At 40.1% G+C, this 20476-nt stretch overlaps 1 protein-coding gene and 1 pseudogene across 1 annotated transcript in view; both read left to right on the top strand.

The window, feature by feature from the left end:
• Positions 1-3192, top strand: part of XK (X-linked Kx blood group antigen, Kell and VPS13A binding protein) — a 44847-nt gene extending 41655 nt beyond the window's left edge. Inside the window, exon 3 of the mRNA XM_090264440.1 lies at positions 1772-3192. Coding sequence (XP_090120566.1) covers positions 1772-2598 — 827 coding nt within the window. The 3' untranslated portion in view covers positions 2599-3192. The remainder of the gene's footprint in view (positions 1-1771) is intronic.
• A 16292-nt stretch (positions 3193-19484) lies between these two features.
• On the top strand, positions 19485-20191 carry LOC149991610 (dnaJ homolog subfamily B member 6 pseudogene; annotated as a pseudogene).
• Positions 20192-20476: the final 285 nt, after the last annotated feature.

Here is a 20476-nt window from a genome sequence, read left to right as displayed (position 1 = left end):
TAAAATCACAACAAACTCACAACTATCAACAACTGAATCTAGAAAATGAAAACAAAGTCCAACTAAGCAAACCAGAATAGGAGTAAAATCATTGGTATGGGCATAATTTGGAGAGTTATCAGCTGGGAGAGGGAAGGTGGAGAAATGGGGAAATGGTGCAGGGATTAAGAAGCATAATTGGCTCATACAAAATAGACAGGGGGAATAATATAGGAAAGGGTGAAGCCAAAGAACTTATATGCACAACCATGGACATGAACTAAGGGGGTTGGGATTGCTGGAGGGAAGGGAGGGTACTGGACAGAGGGGAGCAAAGGGAAGAGAAGAATTGGGACTACTGTAACAACATAATCACTAAAATATACTTAAAAAGAAAAAAACAAAAAACCCAGAGAGATTGCCATTTCCCCAATGTAGCCTGCCAATACAAGAGTAAAACCAGAGCTAGATTTTTGGTTTTTAACTCTAAGCCATGCCTCCTGTTCCTCCTTGTTCTAGTATTTGGAGTTGATGACAGCATGTGCTAAGTGATTATATTTATGTTTTGACAACACAGTTTGTGCTCATGAGTTGGCAGTGCATTTCTTAGATAGTAGAACTCACAGCCAAGAGTGTCATGCTCTCTCAAACATGGTACCATGCTCCATTTAAGTGAGTCACATCTTGTCCTGCTGCTTCGTGTAAACTGGATAAACCCATTAGCCATAAGTCACTTAAGGAAATAAACAGCTTTGAGTTGAGACTTCTTGAAACACAGTGAGGTTCTCATTTCTTTAGCAGTCTGCAGAATTTATAACTATAACTTAAGATTAAAGAAAAGTGAGCATTCTGTAGTCAGCATATAAATGTAAAAGATCCTGCACAGAGAGAAGAACTCACTGAGTAATTCACTATTCATATTCAGCACATTCTGTTTGTGTATCTATTACTGGTACATGTTGAGATCGAGAAGAAATATCAGACATTGTCATTCTTGACTCCTCAGAAACTTATAGGCTAATTGAGGGAAAAAATGCACCATTTAAAGTATTCTGTATATTTAGGCAGAAGAACATGGGGTCAGGAAGGTGTTTTAGTTTGAGTAGACTCTGAAGCAGACCCTAAGAATTTGAGTCCATGTATTTTTGGTGGAAGGCGGAAGGAGCATGGGAGAAGGGAAAGGAGACAGGGAAGGGAAGACAGCCAATAAAGAGAATATTATTAGCATCACCATGGGTGACTAGAAAGGAATCCTATGAGCAAATACTGGTAAAGGGTATAGGAACATATACCTCAGAATTATTCTACTCAAGGGGTTGGGGAGGTAGGGTATTTACATTCCAGCTTTTATCAGGGCTACAATTGGAGTAATGAGGGCTCTTTCAGAACTGTCCAGTACCGTGCCAGAGCAGTCTTCTACAGCCCCGGAAAAAGTCCTCAGGCACAGTGTGCAGAAACTGACAGGTGGAAGTCAGCCTGTGCACGTAAAACAGAAGGGTCCAAGGAATATGGGTAGAGGACTGACAAAGTGTCTGCCATAGTATGATTCCTGTTTTAAAAAAGTAATTGATTTTAGACACAGAGGAATGGAGAGAGAGAGAGACATCAATTTGTTGGTCCACTTATTTATGCATTCATTGGTTGATTCTTATGTGTCCTGACCTGGTATCGACCCACAACCTTGGCATATTGGGATGACGCTCTGACAACTGAGCTATCTGGCCAGGGCTTATCATAGTAGGATTCTTGGTGGAGGTGAGACTTGACAATGCTCTTTCTCATCTCTCCCCAGGTGTTTGCATGTTGCTATCCCTGTTGTCCATTGTGTATGGAGCTTTGCGCTGCAACATCCTAGCCATCAAGATCAAGTATGATGAATACGATGTCAAAGTGAAGCCTCTGGCCTATGTCTGCATCTTCCTCTGGAGGAGCTTTGAGATTGCCACTCGAGTCATTGTCCTGGTCCTCTTTACCTCCGTCCTGAAGGCCTGGGTGGTGCTGGTCATATTCATCAACTTCTTCAGCTTCTTCTTGTACCCCTGGATCCTCTTCTGGTGCAGTGGTTCCCCATTCCCTGAGAACATTGAGAAGGCCCTCAGTCGAGTGGGCACCACCATTGTCCTATGTTTCCTCACCTTCCTTTATGCCGGTATCAACATGTTCTGCTGGTCAGCTGTGCAGCTGAAAATCAACAGCCCTGACCTCATCAGCAAGTCCCAGAACTGGTACCGGCTACTGGTATACTACATGCTGAGATTTATTGAGAATGCCTTCCTCCTCCTTATGTGGTATATTTACAAGACTGACATCTATATGTATGTGTGTGCACCTCTGTTGATTTTGCAGTTGCTCATTGGGTACTGCACAGCCATTCTATTCATGCTGGTATTCTATCAGTTCTTCCATCCTTGCAAAAAGCTCTTTTCCTCCAGTGTTTCTGAAAGTTTTCAGCGGTGGCTAACGTGTATGTGCTGTCACAGCCAGTGGCAGAAATCCTCAAAGTCTGTAGGAAAGACAGATGTAAGGTCATCTGGAGACAGAGATGAGACACCTTATAGCAGTAAAGTAAGTTCTATGCCCAGTCAGATCTTGAATGGTGATGAGCTCTGCTCTGCTTAATGGAACCTGAGTCTCTTGGGGCAAAGACATTATTTTCTGGGTTCATTGCTGCTCATCATACAAGTGATGAGTCCTGCACAGGTGACAAAACAGGAAGTTAGTTCTCAACTCCTTGTAAGTTGCTCCCCTTTAGAGAGCTCTTGGGTGTGTGGGAACTATGGAGAGAACCCATGGAAACATCTGAGTGTTAGAGGAGCAGTCTAAGGCACCACCATTCACAGTTGACCGTGTTCTCCCAGGTGTTACTGGCCTTCCCACTGACAAAGTACCCATGATATCTGAGTTGAGCTGGTTAGATCTATCAGGTAGAATGAGGACAGGGGCTTTCTTGTTTTCTAGTTTTCTGGACTTCTGGTATGGGTAGATTGATGTTTTATTATCCCTGAGCATAGTTTTCACCCAAGGACTGGCCTGGTGATCAGAGAAGATTACTGGGGTTTTGCCATTGACAACATCATTACTGTCAGAGCTTTTAGAAAGCACTATTCAAGTTTGGTTTTTCAATAGACAGGTGTTCCATTTTCAATTTCATTAGAACTTTTTTTATATATAATCAACTGCTATCTCTAATTGATTTAAAAGTCTAGATTTGGAGTTTTTTTTTTTTTTTAATTTTTTTATTTTGGTTTTTCAATTACAGTTGTCCCCTTTTCCCCCAATTTCTCTCCCCCACCCAACCCACCCTAGATTTGGAGATTTTATACTCAAAGATCCATGGATACAAAATTGAATTCTAAATTTGGTTATGGGAGTCCTAGAATTTTAGGAAAGTTAAAAAATCAAAATGATGTAGACTTTTGTAAGCAGAATTCTTAACTTTTTGGGAAGGATGAAGATGTGAGGTTTAGACCTCTTCAAGGTTCAGTCCTGCCCTACAATTCTGTGAAATTTTTAGTAGAATTTGCTAGGATTTACCTTCTTAATAAAGAAGAAAATAAAACTCACAGTCTTTACTCTGCTTCTTCCTTGCCTGTTAGGAAAGTTGCAGACAATAGTTACTTTGGTTAAGTTAAAAAAAAAAGTTACTTTGGTTAATGTAAGTTTTTCTTGAAAACTCCACAGAGATCTTTCACTTAGTGCAGGCATTAGGACTTTCATTTTTTATTAGTTGAAGGAAAAAAGGTTTTTCTCCTCCCACTAAGTGAAATATTGACTTCAGAAACTTTTAAATTTTAAGAAGCGATGAAACGACTAAAAGATATTTGTCTTTAACTGAATACATTTTGATTTGGTGTGATTATGAGTTACTTTGTCTCCAATTTTATTCTTCTATCTTTAGTATAATTTTGGAACCCTATTTGTTTCATAAAAGGACTGTGTAGCATATCCTCAGTTGTCTTGAAAAAAATGCCTGAATTTTGGTGCCATTATTTCTACTATAAGCATCTTGATAATAAAATACCTAGAAGCAGGTGACCTGTCACCAACTGGGGTGGACATTGCAGGTCAGTCAGGTTTGACAGTCTAAATACTTGGCTGAACTTTCTGATCCATCCAGTTTCTAACAGCCAGTCTGGGAGGGTACAGGTTAAAAATGGTGAGTTTAAGCAGGAGTAGTAGTTAGAATTAGACAGGGATGGAGAGACTGCTACTTCTCAGCCTTTGTTTAGAAGCCAGTTTCAAGAACTATTATAAAATCTGAGTCTTCAAATATATTTTAAATTATTTGAATGTAGAAAATAGATAAGCATTTTGTGTGACTGCAAATCAAACAGTGATGACCTATCAGATTCCCGAAGCCCAGTTATAAGCCACTTATATAAAGACAAAAAGTTTGGTAACTAAATCGGACATTTTGTCATCTTTAACCCTTGATATACAGATACTTTTGCTTTGGGGCCACGTGTGTTTATTCACTTTTGAAGAGAGAAACCACTGCTTTTTTTCTGCATGGTGAAAAGTTAAGTCGTGGTGAACTAAGAATTTTTGTTTTAAAATTATTTAGATTATACTTACCTGGCAGGGGAGATACCATGATCATGAAGCTGGTTTTCCCAGGACAAGGCTTATCCATTGCACTCTGGCAAAAAACAAATATTATATGATCTCACATAATACAGGAACCTAATGAACAAAACAAACAGATGAGCTAAATAGATCCAAAGGCATGTAAACAAGGAGCAGTTTGACAGTGACCAGGGGGGAGGGGGGAGGAGGAAAGGAGAGAAAGAAGGGAAAGGGTCTAGTCAAGGAACTAGTGTGAATGACCCATGGACATGGACAATGGGCTGGGGATTGAATGTGGGAGAAGGGCTGTGTTGGCGGGGCAGGGGAGAGCAAAGGGGGAAAAATGGGACAACTGTAATAGAACTTCAATAAAATAATTATTTAGATTATATCTCTGAAATGGTAAAACTATAGTTCACACTGCAGATCTAGGTTGCCTTAAAGACAAACCATCAAATTTCCTTACATGCTGAGAATTAAAATGTGATTTTCACATAGAATTCCAATTTTTAAAACTTGCAGTGCTTTGTCTAATTAATTATATGCCATAACTTGTCATGACAGCTGCTCTAATTGAATTACTATCATTTGGCTCTATGGAAGTGAAGTATTTTCTTAAAATATATTGAAATAAGATCATCAAACATGTTTAGACTTTTTCTCTTCATTACTGGAGACAGTGCTGTATAGAGATTGGAATCTCCCTGCCAAGTCCTACAAGTTACTTAACTACTATATGTCTCAGTTTCCTCACCTACTAAATTTGGATGATATATAGTACTTGCCCAGCCTACCTCATAAGGTTGTCAGAAAGGTTAAATTATAGGTGTGAAAATGCTTTGAAAATATTTTTCAAGTGCCATGTATATTGAAGGAGTTGTTGTTATAATTATTCTAGTCGATAAACAGGTTATTATTATTTTTTTACTGTTAGAAAAGAAACAAGTAGGATAATCCACATGAGTGGCTTGAGTAAATACGGTGGCCTTTGGCCTTAGGGAAGGGCAAGTGTAAGTTGTCTTTACTCTTAAGAAAACTCAACCCTCGCCTTTCTCTTACCATTAATTGCTTACAAAAATTCGCATTCAAACACATAGTTCTTGGAGGGGAAATACCCACTGCAAGCTGAGAAATTGCTTTTGATGGCAGATGAGTTTATGATTTTTGTATCTATATCATCTTTCATAAAGGACATAAGAACATGTTTTGCTCATTTACAACTTGAATGCCTGAGGTCCTGCTAGAGTTTAACTGAATGTGGGTTTACTCTTTTCAGCCTTGTAAATGGGAAAACAAACATTAAAACTGATTGTGAAGTGCAGCATTTTCTTTGGAAACCACCTTGGAAAATTAGTGCTATGTTTATGAGTGTATGTGTCAGTACTTCTCAGCCAATAAATTGTGGATGTGAATTTTTGCAGGCTGCTCTGCAGCCATTGATGCTAATATTGTTTATGTTTCTTCATATAATAAATTAATTTTTCCATTTATCCTTGCCTTTCATTCTTTATGCAGTCCTTTTATGGCTTTTTGACTTCAGGGACTGTTTTAAAAACAGAAAATTGAAAGTTATTTTTGCTGTGATTCATTATGGCTTTATAAGTGCACCTGGAAATTATTTCTGTAGGATGAGAAATTTGATCATGCTAGTATTGTGCCTTGTGAGACTAACAGTCCATGGAATCTCCTCTGATTGTTTTTTATAAGCATTTACCCTGTTTGTTAAAGCTGCATTGCTGGATACTAAGATTCTGCTCAGCTGTCTGTTGATTTCTGTGTGCAATACAAAAATAGAGAGGCAACATAAATCTCTTCTGGATGAATATAAATGGTATACTGATTCAGAAATATAAAATACCAAAGGGATGACTTGATATTAACATGAACAAATAATCAAATGTAAGTGATGATTCATGGTTAGGAAAAACATCTGTTATTAAAGGGGTCATTTCAGAGCATGAGATAGACATGGATTGTTTCACTAACTTTCGTCTGAAGGTGGCCTTGCAATTTGGAAAGATTTAAATATAGGATAAGTCTTTTGAAGGAGAACTTTCGGTGTTAAATCAATCCCTTGAGAAAACTGAATGTCTACAAATGTAGTGTTTAAGTACGTCAAACTAAAATTACTTCATTTGCTTTGTGTAAATGTTTTATTTTGAAATAATTTCAAGCTAATTAATAGTAGATACTCAAGAATAGTGCAAATTATTCCTTTATATCCTTCACCCAGATTCATCTATTAACATTTTTCCATGTTTCCTTTATCTTTGTCATTAAAAAAAATAATAAGACCCCTCTTTTCCTAAATACTTCAGTGTGTATTTCTTAAGAACAAAGTTGTTCTCTTACATAGCCGCAATACAGTAATCAAATTCAGGAAATTTAACATAGGTATAATACTAGTATCTAATCTAGAGTCCACATTCCATTTAACAATTGTGCCAATCACTTCAATTGCTTTCACAAAGCTTCCTCTACAATGTAAATCTACTCAGTTCTTTTCTATGGGGTTCTTTTTGTGTAAAGTTATCAGTAAGTTTTTAAAATTAAATTTATTGATTATGCTATTACAGTTATCCCAATTTTCCCCCTTTGCCCCCCTCCATCCAGCACCCCCACTCCCTCAGGCAGTCCCCGCACCTTTGTCCATATCCATGAGTTGTGCATATAAGTTCTTTGGCTTCTCCATTTCCTGTACTGTACTTTACATCCCCATGGATATTCTGTGATTACCAATTTTTACTTCTTAATCCCCTCACTTCTTCACCCATTCCCCCAAACCACCCTCCCCTCTGGCAACCATCAAAACACTCTCCATTACCTATGATTCTGTTTCTGTTCTGCTTGTTTGCTTTGTTTGTTTTTTCTACCGTCAATTGTTGATATATATGTATTTATTTTCATTTTATTGTTCATAGTTTTGATCTCCTTTTCCTTAAGTCCTTTTAACATTTCATATAATAACAATCTGGTGGTGATGAACGCCTTTAGTTTTCTTGTCTGGGAAGCACTTTATCTTTTCTTCCATCCTAAATGATAGCTTTGATGGATAGAGTAGTCTTGGTTGTAGGCCCTTGCTTTTTATCACTTTGAATATTTCCTGCCAATCTCTTCTAGCCTGCAAAGTTTCTTTTGAGACATTAGCTGACAGTCTTATGGGAACTCCCTTGTACGTAAGTACCTGCTTTTCTCTTGCTTCTTTTAAGATTCTCTCTTTATCTTTAACCTTTGGCATTTTGATTATGATGTGCCCTGGTGTGGGCCTGTTTATATCCATCTTGTTTGGGATGCTCTGTGCTTCCTGGACTTGTATGTATATTATCTTCAGCAAATTAGGAAATTTTCTTATTTTTTCAAATAAGTTTTCGATTTCTTGCTCTTTCTCTTCTCTTTCTGGCACCCCTATGATGTGAATGTTGGAACACTTGAAATTGTCCTAGAGGCTCCTTACATTAGTCCCATTTTTTAAAATTCTTTTTCCTTCTTGCTGTTCTAGTTGGTGGGTTTTTGCTTCCTTATGTTCCAAATCATTGATATGATTCTCGGCTTTGCCTGATTCTCTGTAAATTGTTCTTTATTGCAATAAGTGTATCATTAATTTCTAACTGGACATTTTTAATGCTGTTGAGGTCCTCACTAAGTTTCTTCAGCATCCTTATAACCAGTGTTTTGAACTCTGCATCTGATAGATACCTCATCTCCATTTAATTTAGGTCTTTTTCTGGAGTTTTGATCTGTTCTTTAATTTGGGCCATGCTTCTTTGTCTCCTCATTTTGGCAGCCTCTCTGTGTTTATGTCTAGGTATTAGGTAGAGCTGCTATGACTCCCTGTCTTGGTAGCATGGCCTAATGTAGTAGGTGTCCTGTAGGGTCCAGTGGCACAGTCTCCCCTATCACCCAGGGTGGTTATGCGAAGTGTTCCCACTGTGTGGGCTGAGTACACCATCCTCTTGTAATTGGACCTTGATTGCTGTTGGCAGGTCAATGGGAGGAATTTACCCAGGCCTGTCAGCTTCAAGGGCTGGTGGTGACCACTGACCACCAACCTCTGCCTTCTGTGGAGGATCAGCTGTGCAGGAGCCCACTCCACAAGAGCAGGGCTTACTTCAGCAGAGCACTCGTGCCCCCTTGTGTTCTGTCTGGAGCCACTTGGAATAACCTGTAAAGCAATCAGCTGCTGGCTGCTTCTTGTGCTGGCCTTGGAAGTGCCCTATCAAGGCCGGGCTGTGAACCAAGGCCAGCTGTTGCTAGTGCCAGGCCTATGACCACTTAGCAAGGTACAGGGGCTTGTTTGAGAGGGTTTTGGAAGATCAAAAGCATGTGCCAAGACAAGTCATTCATATGGAAAAGCTACAGTTAACTGCTTGGGTGGGCCAGTAAGGTGGGTGGGGTGGAGTCTCATGGAATCTCCATGGTGGGGCAGCAGTGTGAGCCAGGTTGATGGAGTCTCAGATATGGTGCCCATCATACTCTGTGGCTCCATAGGGGAAGGTCTCAAAAGAGGAGCAATGACCCCTATCAGCAGTTCTGTCTTGAAGAAAACTGTCCCCTATTTCTCACTCTGATGCCAGACACTTATGTTCCTCCCTGTATGCCACTGGTGTCTTTCAAGCTGCTGCCCCAGTGCTGGAGCTCAGAGGGCGTGAGTCTGAGTAAGTCCATGTGTGGGCTCTTTAAGCGGAACTGCCTGGGAATCCAGGAGTTTCTTCCACAGACTCAATCCCTGCTGGTTTTTACAAACAGAAGCCATGGGGACCTATCTTTCTGGCACTGGAACCCTGGGCTGGGGGTTCTGGTGTGGGCCTGGGACTCTTCATGCCCAATATATCCCTCCTGAATTTTTATCCACCACACATGGGTGTGGGACCAGCCCTTTCAGTGTCTGGATGGATGTAGTTTCTTCTTTAATTCTGTGGTTGCAGGACCTCCATTCAACTCGATTTCCACTGTTTCTGAGTGATGGTTGTTCTATAGTTTAGTTGTATTTTAATATGGTTGTTCAAGGAGGTGAGTTGTGTTTACCTAGGCCACCATCATCTAGCTCTTATATCACTCTTTATTAATTTCATGTTGGAGAAATTTTGCACTTTGGCAGCAGCATCCAAGCTTCCATAGCTAGTAGATTGTGGTGCTAAGATTCAAACAGCTGTCTGCAGTCCAATTCCAGGGTCCAGGCAATTAAAAATGAAGAAAGTTATCAGTAAGTTTAAAGTTGCCTATGAATGCTGGGAAAACTATAGCAGACTTTGAAAAGCTATTTGAAGAAAACATATACATATTATCAGCACTGACTAATAGCTTAAAACCCTAAATTTGGAATGTTTACTGGTTAACTGTGGGTAATTCTTTTTCATGGATATTCATTTTAGGCCTCAAGTGTTCGCTGCTTAATATGTGAGCCTGTTGTTTTCTCACCATCCCTGCCCCACTGTTTTACAGAGTTTGGGCCCAAGTTTGTAAAGATTGAGAAGAAGATAAGGGAAGTATATATTACTCCTCTATGGCCATATCTCTGGGTCCCCTTTTCCAGGAGACTATATTCTCTATGAATATTTTTACAATTGGGAAGGAGCTCAGAAATGTCAACTGTATATTGTAATTAAATGAGTAATGTTTTGAGACTTTTCTCCTTTTCAGGAAAACGCACTTCATAGAAGCAGAGATTTGTATTGATCTGGGAATTCAGAAACATCTTAATCCCTCCTTTCCACGCCCTGTCAGACTAGGCCCCTAACCTACTAAGAAGGTGTGTCTGCCTCAGAAGCCTGCTCTTGGGAATTCCTCACTCTTTCTTCTCAGCCCCTCTGTGTGGGTTTGTCTCTGGAAACTATTAGTCCAAGGAAATCTAAAACATTGTTGGTTTAAGCTGTTTTATAACCCAGAACAGTATTCAGCTGTGTTTCTTTGTAGGAGGTTATCAGGAAATTTCCCACCCAGAATCCACTGCAGCATACACTTTCGTGTAAGATGATTTCAGGATTTGCCTCCTCCCAAGCAGAGGTTCACCCAGACAGATTTTTGAAATTCTGCCTGTGTTTCTGCTCCCTTCCTATCTCCCATCCTGAATTAATTCCTTCTTTCTAAATGATGAGTTCCTGATTGAAGCTTGATTAACCTGCTCCCTAGAGCCCTGGGAATATCACCCTCTGTAGATATTTGCATTATACATACTGGTTTAATTTCTTATTAGTTGGCTTCCTATTTTAATTACCTAAACTCTACAGTTAGTGAGTCAGGTTTTCATGAGTAATAGCACTCAAGAAACAAAACAGAATTTAGAAATTCTGTTTTGGAGTGGTGCTGTAAAATCATTCCCACCAGCACCCAGTGGAGAAGAGAATGGTTCCCTGGCATCACTTTGTAACAAGGCAACCTTTAGTGGAGTGGCAAAAAATTTTAGAACAATGATGTCCTGCAGACCTCCAAGGACTGGAAAGGCATCACGCTCCTCTCCACTAACTAGAGATGTTTGCATGCTAACCAGACATGTGTGGCATACAGTTAATAATTATTTTTAAACCCATGGGGATGCTGTTGTGAGTGATAAAATAGCACTTATTAAAATAGTCGTATTTAAATTCACTTTGTCATTATACGCCCCCCCTCCAGCCTCTCCCATGAGCTGTTGTTAATAATTCAACCACTATTACGTGGGAGGGCACCTTAAAAGACATCCTTTGTCATTGGAAGTGTTGGGAACTGCTACCCTGAAAGGTTTTTCTCTCTGCTGGAACATTTTGTCATGTGTGCTCATAGTATACTCTTTTACTTTTAAGAAGACAGTTGTTCACATGCAAATCACTTGGCTTTACTCATTTCCAACTTAATACAAGAGATAATGTAATGTTAATGTTCTATCTTCAAAAAATAAAATATCTACCTTCACACAAAGTATATCATTGAAGCAAAATGTTTTCACAGTATCAAAGCACTAATAAATATGTATTATAATAACCATCAAAATAATGAAGTGATTTCTAAGCACTCTTTAATTCACCTCCCAATTTGCCTTCTTGGCTGTACTAGAAATTACATCAAGGTGCTTTCAGCTACAATTTGTAGAACACCTGATTAAAAATTACTTAAGGATTTTGTTATTTAAGTGAACAAGGAGTTTGGAGAGAGGTGATTCTAGTTTCCAGTGGGCTAAACAGCCTCGGGTGCTATAGACTTTACAGCTTTCCTTTCTGCCATCTTCAACATGTTGCTTCCTCTTCTGCTTGTCTCATGACTGCAAGATGACAACCTGAGCTCCAGGCATTACATTTGCACAATTGAATCCACAATTAGGAAAGGTATTTCTGTTTTTGTGTCTATTATTTCAGAAGGAAAATATTTCCTAGAAGCCATGCCCCCCCCACCCCAGCAGAATTTTCCGTTTCTTATTGGCCAGGAGTTGAATTATATCCACACCTCTAAAGCTGTCTCTGGCAAGGAAAATGGAATTGCCATGATTTCCTTTGATTACCTAACATTTACCCTTTGGGGTTAACAAAGGGGCCACCATCTGTTAGCTAATGGGAGGAAGACTACCACAAAAATAGCATCCTGCAAGGCAAGGAACAGTGGGAAGAATAGCCATTTGCAAGGCAACTTGTTGGTCTTTCATTGACATTTTTGAAAAATAAAGACCCAACGGAGCTGATGAGTTGGGGAAAATGTGAAAGTGCCCTATCCCCTCTTTCCAAAAACTACCTCATACTTACCTCATGTCCCCTTGTATTATATGTGTGGGTTGAGAAGGTCTTTGGAAGAAGTCACATATTGAATAAATAGTGGTGATTATACCCAATTATCCTGTGTGAATGCCTACTATGGGATTATTTTAGTGTCACAGGATTGAAATTGTGGGGCTGTGGGCATCTAGAAGGAACAAGGAGGAGAATTCTCAGCTCTGGAGAATCAGGGTTCCCTGAGATTAGGGGTGAGGGGGGACTTGGTATTCATTCAGTAGTTCAGCAGATATTTAAAGGAGTTTCCTGTGAGCCCAATGCTGAACTAGGCGCTGAGGGTAGTCTGCAATGCAAGAAACTAGCCCTGTCTATTTGAAGAGACAGAGACCTGACCTGGTGACTTCAATGCACAGAATTAAGAGCTATGATGAGACTATAACCTGGGAGGTCCTAGGAACAAAGACAAGGAGCCCATATCTGGTCTTGGAGGTTCAGAGAAGATTCACAGAGAAAGTTGGCTAAAATCTGAGATCAGAGATGAATTTACCACAAACCTTGTAAAGCTTAAGCCTCTGGCTCCACAGTGAATTCTGGGAGTTGTAACATGTTCTTGGGAAAGAGAAGTCAAGATGCATTGTGGAAGTTCAGTTACTAAGCATTTCTGCCACATTGCCCAAAAAGATCACAGGAGGGACCTGAATATCCAAGGCTCCAGTAATTTGTTGTGGTTTTCTTTTCATTCTAAATATTATTTCATTTCATACCTACTGTCGAATAGATTTTTGGAATCTTTTTTTTCAAAGCCTCTTCCCAGACCAAATTGTCTATGCTTCAGGCCCCATAAAACAGATATGCCTGTGCTTGAGATCTGAAGCATGAATAGGCATTTGCCTGCTGGAGGCACTGGAAAGAATGTTCCTGGTAAAGGGGAATGTGCAGAAGCCTGAAATTAGTAAAAAGGACTTTACTATGTCAGTGCTGCTGGACTATGGGAGATAGGTGAGATTGGAGAGGAGACCAGAAGTCACGTTGTGAGAGGGAGAAGAAAATGACAGTGTTGGTATGAGCCAGGCACTATGCTGAGTGTCTTATACACATGATCATTTTAATCCTCACATCAATCTTATGCAGCAATTACTGCAATTGCTTTCATTTTCCAGAAAAGAAAGCTGAGATTAGTGAGAAAAAGAAGGTTTATTGTGGTCATATAGCAAGTAGGGTTAGGATTCAAGCCTTATATCTTCTGATGCCAAAGCCCAAGTATTTAACCACTAGGCTCTCCTCACTCCTCAATTTTGCCCAATTTGCAGATGTGGTTAAGTTTGGCAGATGTCAGAGAATAGGAGAAAAAGCAAGCCTGGTGGCATCTCCTGGAGTACCCTGATATGAAGGAGCAGGAACATGAATGCTCAATTGGGAGGGCTGTTTCTGCTGGGATGTAAGGTCAAGGACTGAGGCAAGGAACCCTCTACAGTTCCAAGTACTGGGCTGAAACCATGAAGGTCCCAGAGGAAAGAACTCTGGAATTCAAATCCTACCCTTCTACAACAATCTTTGTGTTCAGGGCTACTCTCTGCCTTTCCTGGAAAAAAAAAAAAAAAAAAAAAACAACTAGTAAGACTGGTGAAGGCCAACTAGTGATTTAGAGCACATCTGAACCTAGAACCTAGATTATCAAGTCTTTTTTTTCTTGGAGCCAAAAAGTTAACACTATTATCTGCTTTCACGTTGTAGAGAAAGACAGTTGGCTTAGGGGGTCATAGTTACATGACATTTGATGGTATCAAGCAAGGGGCCAAGAAAGACTTCAATGCCTACACAAAAACCACCCACCTCTTTCTTGAAAGTCCCTAAGGAGAGTGTTTCCTAAGAGAAAGAAGCAGGATATTTTTTTTCCTTCAACCCCGATGCAGAACTCTAGTTAGTTGGTCTGACACACCTAGAAGAATCCTTTTCCCCAATATTAGAAAAGTTTAAGTAGTTTAAATGTTTTAACAGCAGGCTGTAAGACTCATCCTATGTATTTTGTCTCACTGCCAATGCTCAACTCAAAATTACAAGACCAATGGAGGAGAAGTTCAAGCACTTGCTCCCAAGGCACAACTTTCACCTTTAAAGGGATTAATGTGGACTAATTTTGGCCCTGAAATCTGATCAGTTGGCCCTGGATATCTTGAAGTAATGGGTTCTAAGATCTAAAATGTGAGGTCAACATTTAGGCAGAGGAACTGGAATCTTTTTTCCCCCATAACCCATGGTACAAAGATGTATGACTCTGGAGGTTGAAGAAGACCACTCTGCTTCCATTAACCTAGTGTGGCTTATTATACAGTACTCCCACCTCCACTCCTTAGCCTTGCTCATTGCTACCTCCTAATTCCTCCTGTTTATCACCATTACTCGGCCCTGCACAATTTATACCATTTTTTGATGCAGTTATATGTTGCTTTCTGATTGTGTCCTCATGTGTGTTTTATTTCCCCAACTTGACTGTGAAGTCTTTGAGGGTGGGGACTGTACCCCATATTAGACTCGCAGCCCTCACAGTGCCTAACACAGAAGGGAGTGCCGAGTTGTGGCTCAGTAAATATTTGTGGAGTGACTCACTGGGGAAAGATACATTGCCTCCTTGTCTTCATTATTAATTCAACTCCTTTCTCTACCTACTTGCTCTACAAATCTTTGACACTTACTTCAATCTCTGGCTTCCTTTGTATTTCAAATACACGCACTGGGCTCTGGCTGCACTGCCAGGGTGGAACTTACAGCACAGCCAGTTCCCTGCTGGGTGACTTTGGGCTACATGCATTCACTCCTCTGTGCCTCAATCTCCATACATGCACTATGGGGATATAATTGTGCGCTCTCATAAGGTTGGTGTGAGGAGTAAATGAGAGAATACGTACTCAACACACTGGTGCCTGGCATGTTGCAAACATTCAGTAAATGCCAGCTATAAAGAAAGGATGAGTGTTCCCCCTTTACCTTTCAATCGCACTTCTAATACTCTCTGGTTTCTATACCAGCTCACATATACGAGGACTGTCCAGAGGTATCCAGCCATGTATTATGAAAAACAGACATTTATTGAAGAAGATAAAAGGTGTAAGAAACATTGTACACAGGATAATGACACCTCAGTCTCCTTCAAAGTAGGCACCTTGGGACCTCACACAATTCTCCCAATCACCATCAGCTGCCCCTTCCTATTTTCCTGAATCTCATTAATGGTCAGAAATCTCTTCCCTTTCAAAGGTGATTTTAGTTTTGGGAAAAGCCAGAAGTCACAGGGCATCAAATCTGGGCTGTAGGGGGGCTGAGTCACCTGGGTGATTTGATGTTTCACCAAAAAAATCTGCATAAGATGTGATGCATGAGTGGGCACATTATCATGATGAAGCTGCCAGTCACCAGTTGCCCACAGCTGCAGCCTTCTGAGTCCTCCGAAAAGCTTCCACGGAGGAATGTTCAAGCTTAACACAAAATTTGATGCAGATCTGTTGCTCTGCTCACTCAGTCATTTTGAATGCAGCGGCCACACAGTACACATGCTCACTCAATGGCGTTTGCCGTCTCCACTGACTAGTACATTGAAGTTGTCATTGTTCACAGATGTGCATTCCAGTCTACTCTCCTTGGCTGCCACGCAAACCATTCTCATTACATTAACAATGTCTGGACTTTTTCTGAACAGACCTTGTACATGCACATGGCAAAACACACATTTTAAATATTTTAAATTTTCTTTTCATTCATCCATTTCCTCACATTTTTCAAATAGTTATGTTATTTCCAGTGACCCCTCAAACGTCACACTCTCCTTGGCCACCAGGGGGCGGTGTTTGCTCAGCCATGTACAAACTATTAGCAGTTACCTTGCCCTGTGGCCCAGGCTGAGTTTAGGATGCTGTTTTAGAAGTTGCATATATTCTAATTTTCTTCTTCCCATTTACTTTACCTATCCTAAGACTGACTGCTTCTTTCTTTCCACTTCTTTCCCCCTCCACTGCTTGACATACTTCAATTATACACTTCCTCGAATATGCACCTTGCAGAAATGTGGTTGAGGCTTACATACCACCCAGCAAGGTGCCCATCAGAAATGATATTTTTAAAATAATGACTTTGAAAATCCTGTGGAATTAAAGATTAAGTCACTAAAGGGGCAGGAAAGGCAAATTTTCAGCTGGTCTCTCCACTCCAAACTCCTCTCCCCTCCAGGCCCATGGCAGGCCAGGATGACACGATGTCTTTTGCCTACTGACACTTGCCATTGCTTCAGAGTTCTCTGCACAACCCTCCTTGAAGTTTCTAGTAAGCAGCAAGACAAACCCATGTTTGCCATCCCAGGTACAGCAAGTTTCTGGGTTCCAGTGTAGTATAACTGTCCCTTTTATCAACGGTTTTCCTTTCTGTGATTTCAGCTACTCGTGGCCAACCAGTCTGAAAAAATTAAATGGGAAATCTCAGAAACAATTCAAAAATTATTTTGAGAAAGAGACAATATTAGCATAACTTTTATACAGTATGTTTTTATCATTGTTCTATTTAATTATTAGTTATTGTTAATATCTGACTGCTTAATTTATAAATTAAACTTTATCATAGTTAAGTATGTATAAGAAAAAGCATACTAATTATAAGGTTTGGTACTATCCATGGTTTCAGACATCCATTGGGGGGTATCAGAACATATCACCCTGGATAAGAGGGGACTACTGTATGTGTGCAGTTCCCAGGCATTCCATCCTGCATTAAGCACAGCCACTGCCTAGGCTTCTCTACCAGTTCCTCTTCTCCAATATGATAGCAACAGCAAGTATTAACAACCAGAGCTATTGTCATTGAGCTGTTTTGAGTGCTAGGTATTTAGTGATTCACGTGCATTGTATCATTCCATATTCATAACAGAGCTGAGAAGTAGTAGTTATACATATGGAAGCCATGGCTGACATTAAACAATCATTCGAAGTCACGCAGAGAGGAAGTGGAAGAGCTGGGGTTAAGTCTAGGCCATCTGACTTTAAAACCCTTGCTCTTAACCACCCACTCTCTTGAGGTCCTCCAAAATATCACATGTTCTTGCTTCAGCAGCTAAAAGTAGAACAATACCATCACCCTCATGCCCACCCCACACCCACAATTCCCAGATGTCACACCTCCTCACCACCTGCAGGTCACAACTGCAGAGAAATCAGAGTTGGAGACTTGATCTCCCACCCTGGCAAGGCTGTGGCCCTTTACTGTGGGGTCCCATCTCCAGCAAGCTGGAAAAGACACGCAATAATACCCAGATAGATTGGTCAACCCAGTGGTAATGGGTAGTTGGGCATATGGTGAAGCAGGTGACATTCACTGTCTGCAGTGATGAGAAGATGGATGAACTTGGGAATGTGGGGAAAACAGGAAGGGTGGCTTATGAGATGTGTCCTCTGATTCAGAGCTAAGGTTTAATTTCTCTGAGTCATCAGTAATTCCTCCACATATTGAGGAAGGACCAGCTCAATAAAGCCAGCTCAATAAAGAAATAAGGCAATTCTCTGAGCAGCTGGTGGGGTAAGGGTCAGCTTTTCTTTTTTAAAAAGATTTTATTTTTATTTATTTATTTAAGATTTTATTTATTTATTGTTAGAGAGAGGGGAAGGGAGAGAAAAACAGAGGGTGAGAAACATCAATATGTGGTTGCTCCTCACATGCCCCCATCTGGGGACCTGGCCCACAACCCAGGCATGTGCCTTGACTGGAAATGGAACCAGTGACTTTTGGTTCGCAGGCTGGTGCTCAATCCACTGAGCCACACCAGCCAAGGTGGGGTCAGCTTTTCTGTAGCCTGGGTGACATATGCAGACAAACCGGTTTTGGGACAAGAGGCTTCCTGCAGAGACTGGTCTAGATTCCCTCTGAGAGCACTGGTGACAGATCCCACATTCTGGCTGCTTCAGTTATGTGCTGCATTTACATCTCTGTTCTGATGAAGAAGAGAGGAAGAAACAGATTGCCATGATAATTTTGGTTTTCTGCATGGTTGATTTTGTTGACCTGAAAAAGAGGGAGTCATCGAAACTGTGGAAGACTTGTCCTGGAAGGGCCCCAGTAATCTAATGTTGCAGTCCATATCTTTTGTAACCCACTCTGTGGAATTCTACCACCTGTGGGTTGCAAACCATTCATGGATCCCAAAATGAATATAATGGGTCACAACAAGAATGCCTTTGCAAAAGGAAATAGACTAGAATTGGATACATAGGGGATAATGATTGCCTTATACATATTGAGTCAGATATTCTTTATGGGAATTTTTGTTTCAATTTTATACATTTTTGAGTGTTCTGGCTCACAATGTAAGATGTATTCTTATTGTGGTTGTGGTCAGAAATGTTTGTAAACCGCTGCTAATCCAAGTCTCACTTTGAGAGAAAGGAAAATACTCCTTTTTTCCCACAGGACATTTATAATAGTCAAACGGCCATCAATAGAAGAAGAAAAAAATAAAGTGTGGCATAATTTTACAATGGGAATACTATATATTACAGTAAAGAAAGTAAATTACCTACAGTTATGTGCAACAACATGGATGAATCTTAGTAACATTGTTTTGAACATAAGAAGCAAGATGAGAAACTAATGCCTACTTTATAATTCAATTTATATAAAGTTTTTAAAAGGTAAAATTAAGCCCTATGACTTAATGATGAATCCATAAGTTAAAAAAATTACAAAGGAAGTGATAATTACCTCAAGTCAGTCCAATGACTACCCCTGGACAGAAGAGGGCTGGACTATGATTAGGAAGGAATATACCAAGTGGGGGATACAAGGGGACTGGCAGTGTTCTGTTTCTTAACCCTGCTGGTGCTTACATGGGTAGTCACTTTAAAATAATTAGTTAAATTACATATTATGTTATATTCACTTCTAGCTATGCATGTTTTGAAATTTTTAAAAAGATTTTAAAACACAGTTATCAAATTTGTCCTCTGCATCTACAGTTGTATTAGTTTCCAGTTTTATTAGTTGCTGTAAAACATGTAGTCAATGAAAGATTCAGAGAGGTGATTATGCAACTAAATTATGTCAAGGCCTGGTAATTCTAGACCAGCAGAGTCCAAAAGAAATTCCAGTGACAGGTTGTTAGAAAAAAGAGAAAGGAAAATGTGAGGAGCACCCACAGCGCAGGAGCCCAGGAGACCGGGCGGCACCCATCCAGAACACCCCACCACTGGCTCCTGTGTCCTCTGACTCCTTCCAACAGCCTGTTAAAACATGATGGATTACTACAAAGCTCTATTCGTGCAGACATGCCTCAGCTGAGGATATTAAAAAGGCGTACCGGAAACAGGCATTGAAGTGGCATCCAGATAAAAATCCAGAGAATAAAGTACAAGCTGAGATAAAATTCAAACAAGTAGCCAAGGCATGCTAAAAAACGGGACATCTTTGACAAGTATGGCAAAGAAGGATCAAATGGTGGAGGTGGAGATGGGAGTCATTTTGACATCCTGTTTGAAATCAGCTTCACATTCCAGAACCCAGATGATGTGTTCAGGGAATTTTTTGGTGCAAGGGACCTGTTTTCATTAGACTTTTTTAAAGACCCATTTGATGACTTCATTGGGAATCAGCGGAGTCCCCTGTAGTTGCTGGAGCCTTGCCAAGGGCTCCTTCTTCTCTGCCTTCAGTGATTTACATCCTTTGGAAAAAGGTTTTCTTCTTTTGATACAGGATTCACTTCCCTTGGGTCATTCGGTTGTCTGGGCCTCCCTTCATTCTCTTCCACTGCAATTGGTAGTAGCGGGATGGGCAACTTCAAATTCATATTGACTTCTACCAAAATAGTTAACAGCAGAAAAGTCACTACGAAGAGAACTAATGAGAATGGTCAAGAAAGAATAGAAGTTGAAGAAGATGGCCAGTTAAAGTCCTCAACGATAGATGGTAAGGAGCAGTTGCTATGCTCGAATAACACGTAATTTAACACACGCATGTTACAGAAATGATTGTTGTAACAAGCATCACTTGAGCATTAATAGGAATATTTTTGAAGCTTTCAAACAAATTCAACTTTTATTATAACTGTACCTAATATAAATTATTTACATACAGCTCATCGAAGCCTTGTTTGTCATAAACTGTTGCATTTTTTTCTTGGAACCACAGGATAGGACCTTTTTTTTTTTTCTTTTGGTCTTTGAAATTGTTGTAAGCCTCTGTATGCACTTTGCTTTTTTTTATTAAATGTAATTCAAGGTGGCCGT

Source organism: Furipterus horrens, unplaced genomic scaffold, assembly GCF_987537825.1.
Source record: "Furipterus horrens unplaced genomic scaffold, mFurHor1.1.pri manual_scaffold_17, whole genome shotgun sequence".
Taxonomy (NCBI): domain Eukaryota; kingdom Metazoa; phylum Chordata; class Mammalia; order Chiroptera; family Furipteridae; genus Furipterus; species Furipterus horrens.
The sequence above is the reverse complement of the archived record's forward strand: the minus strand, read 5'-3'. Positions and strand labels throughout refer to the sequence as shown.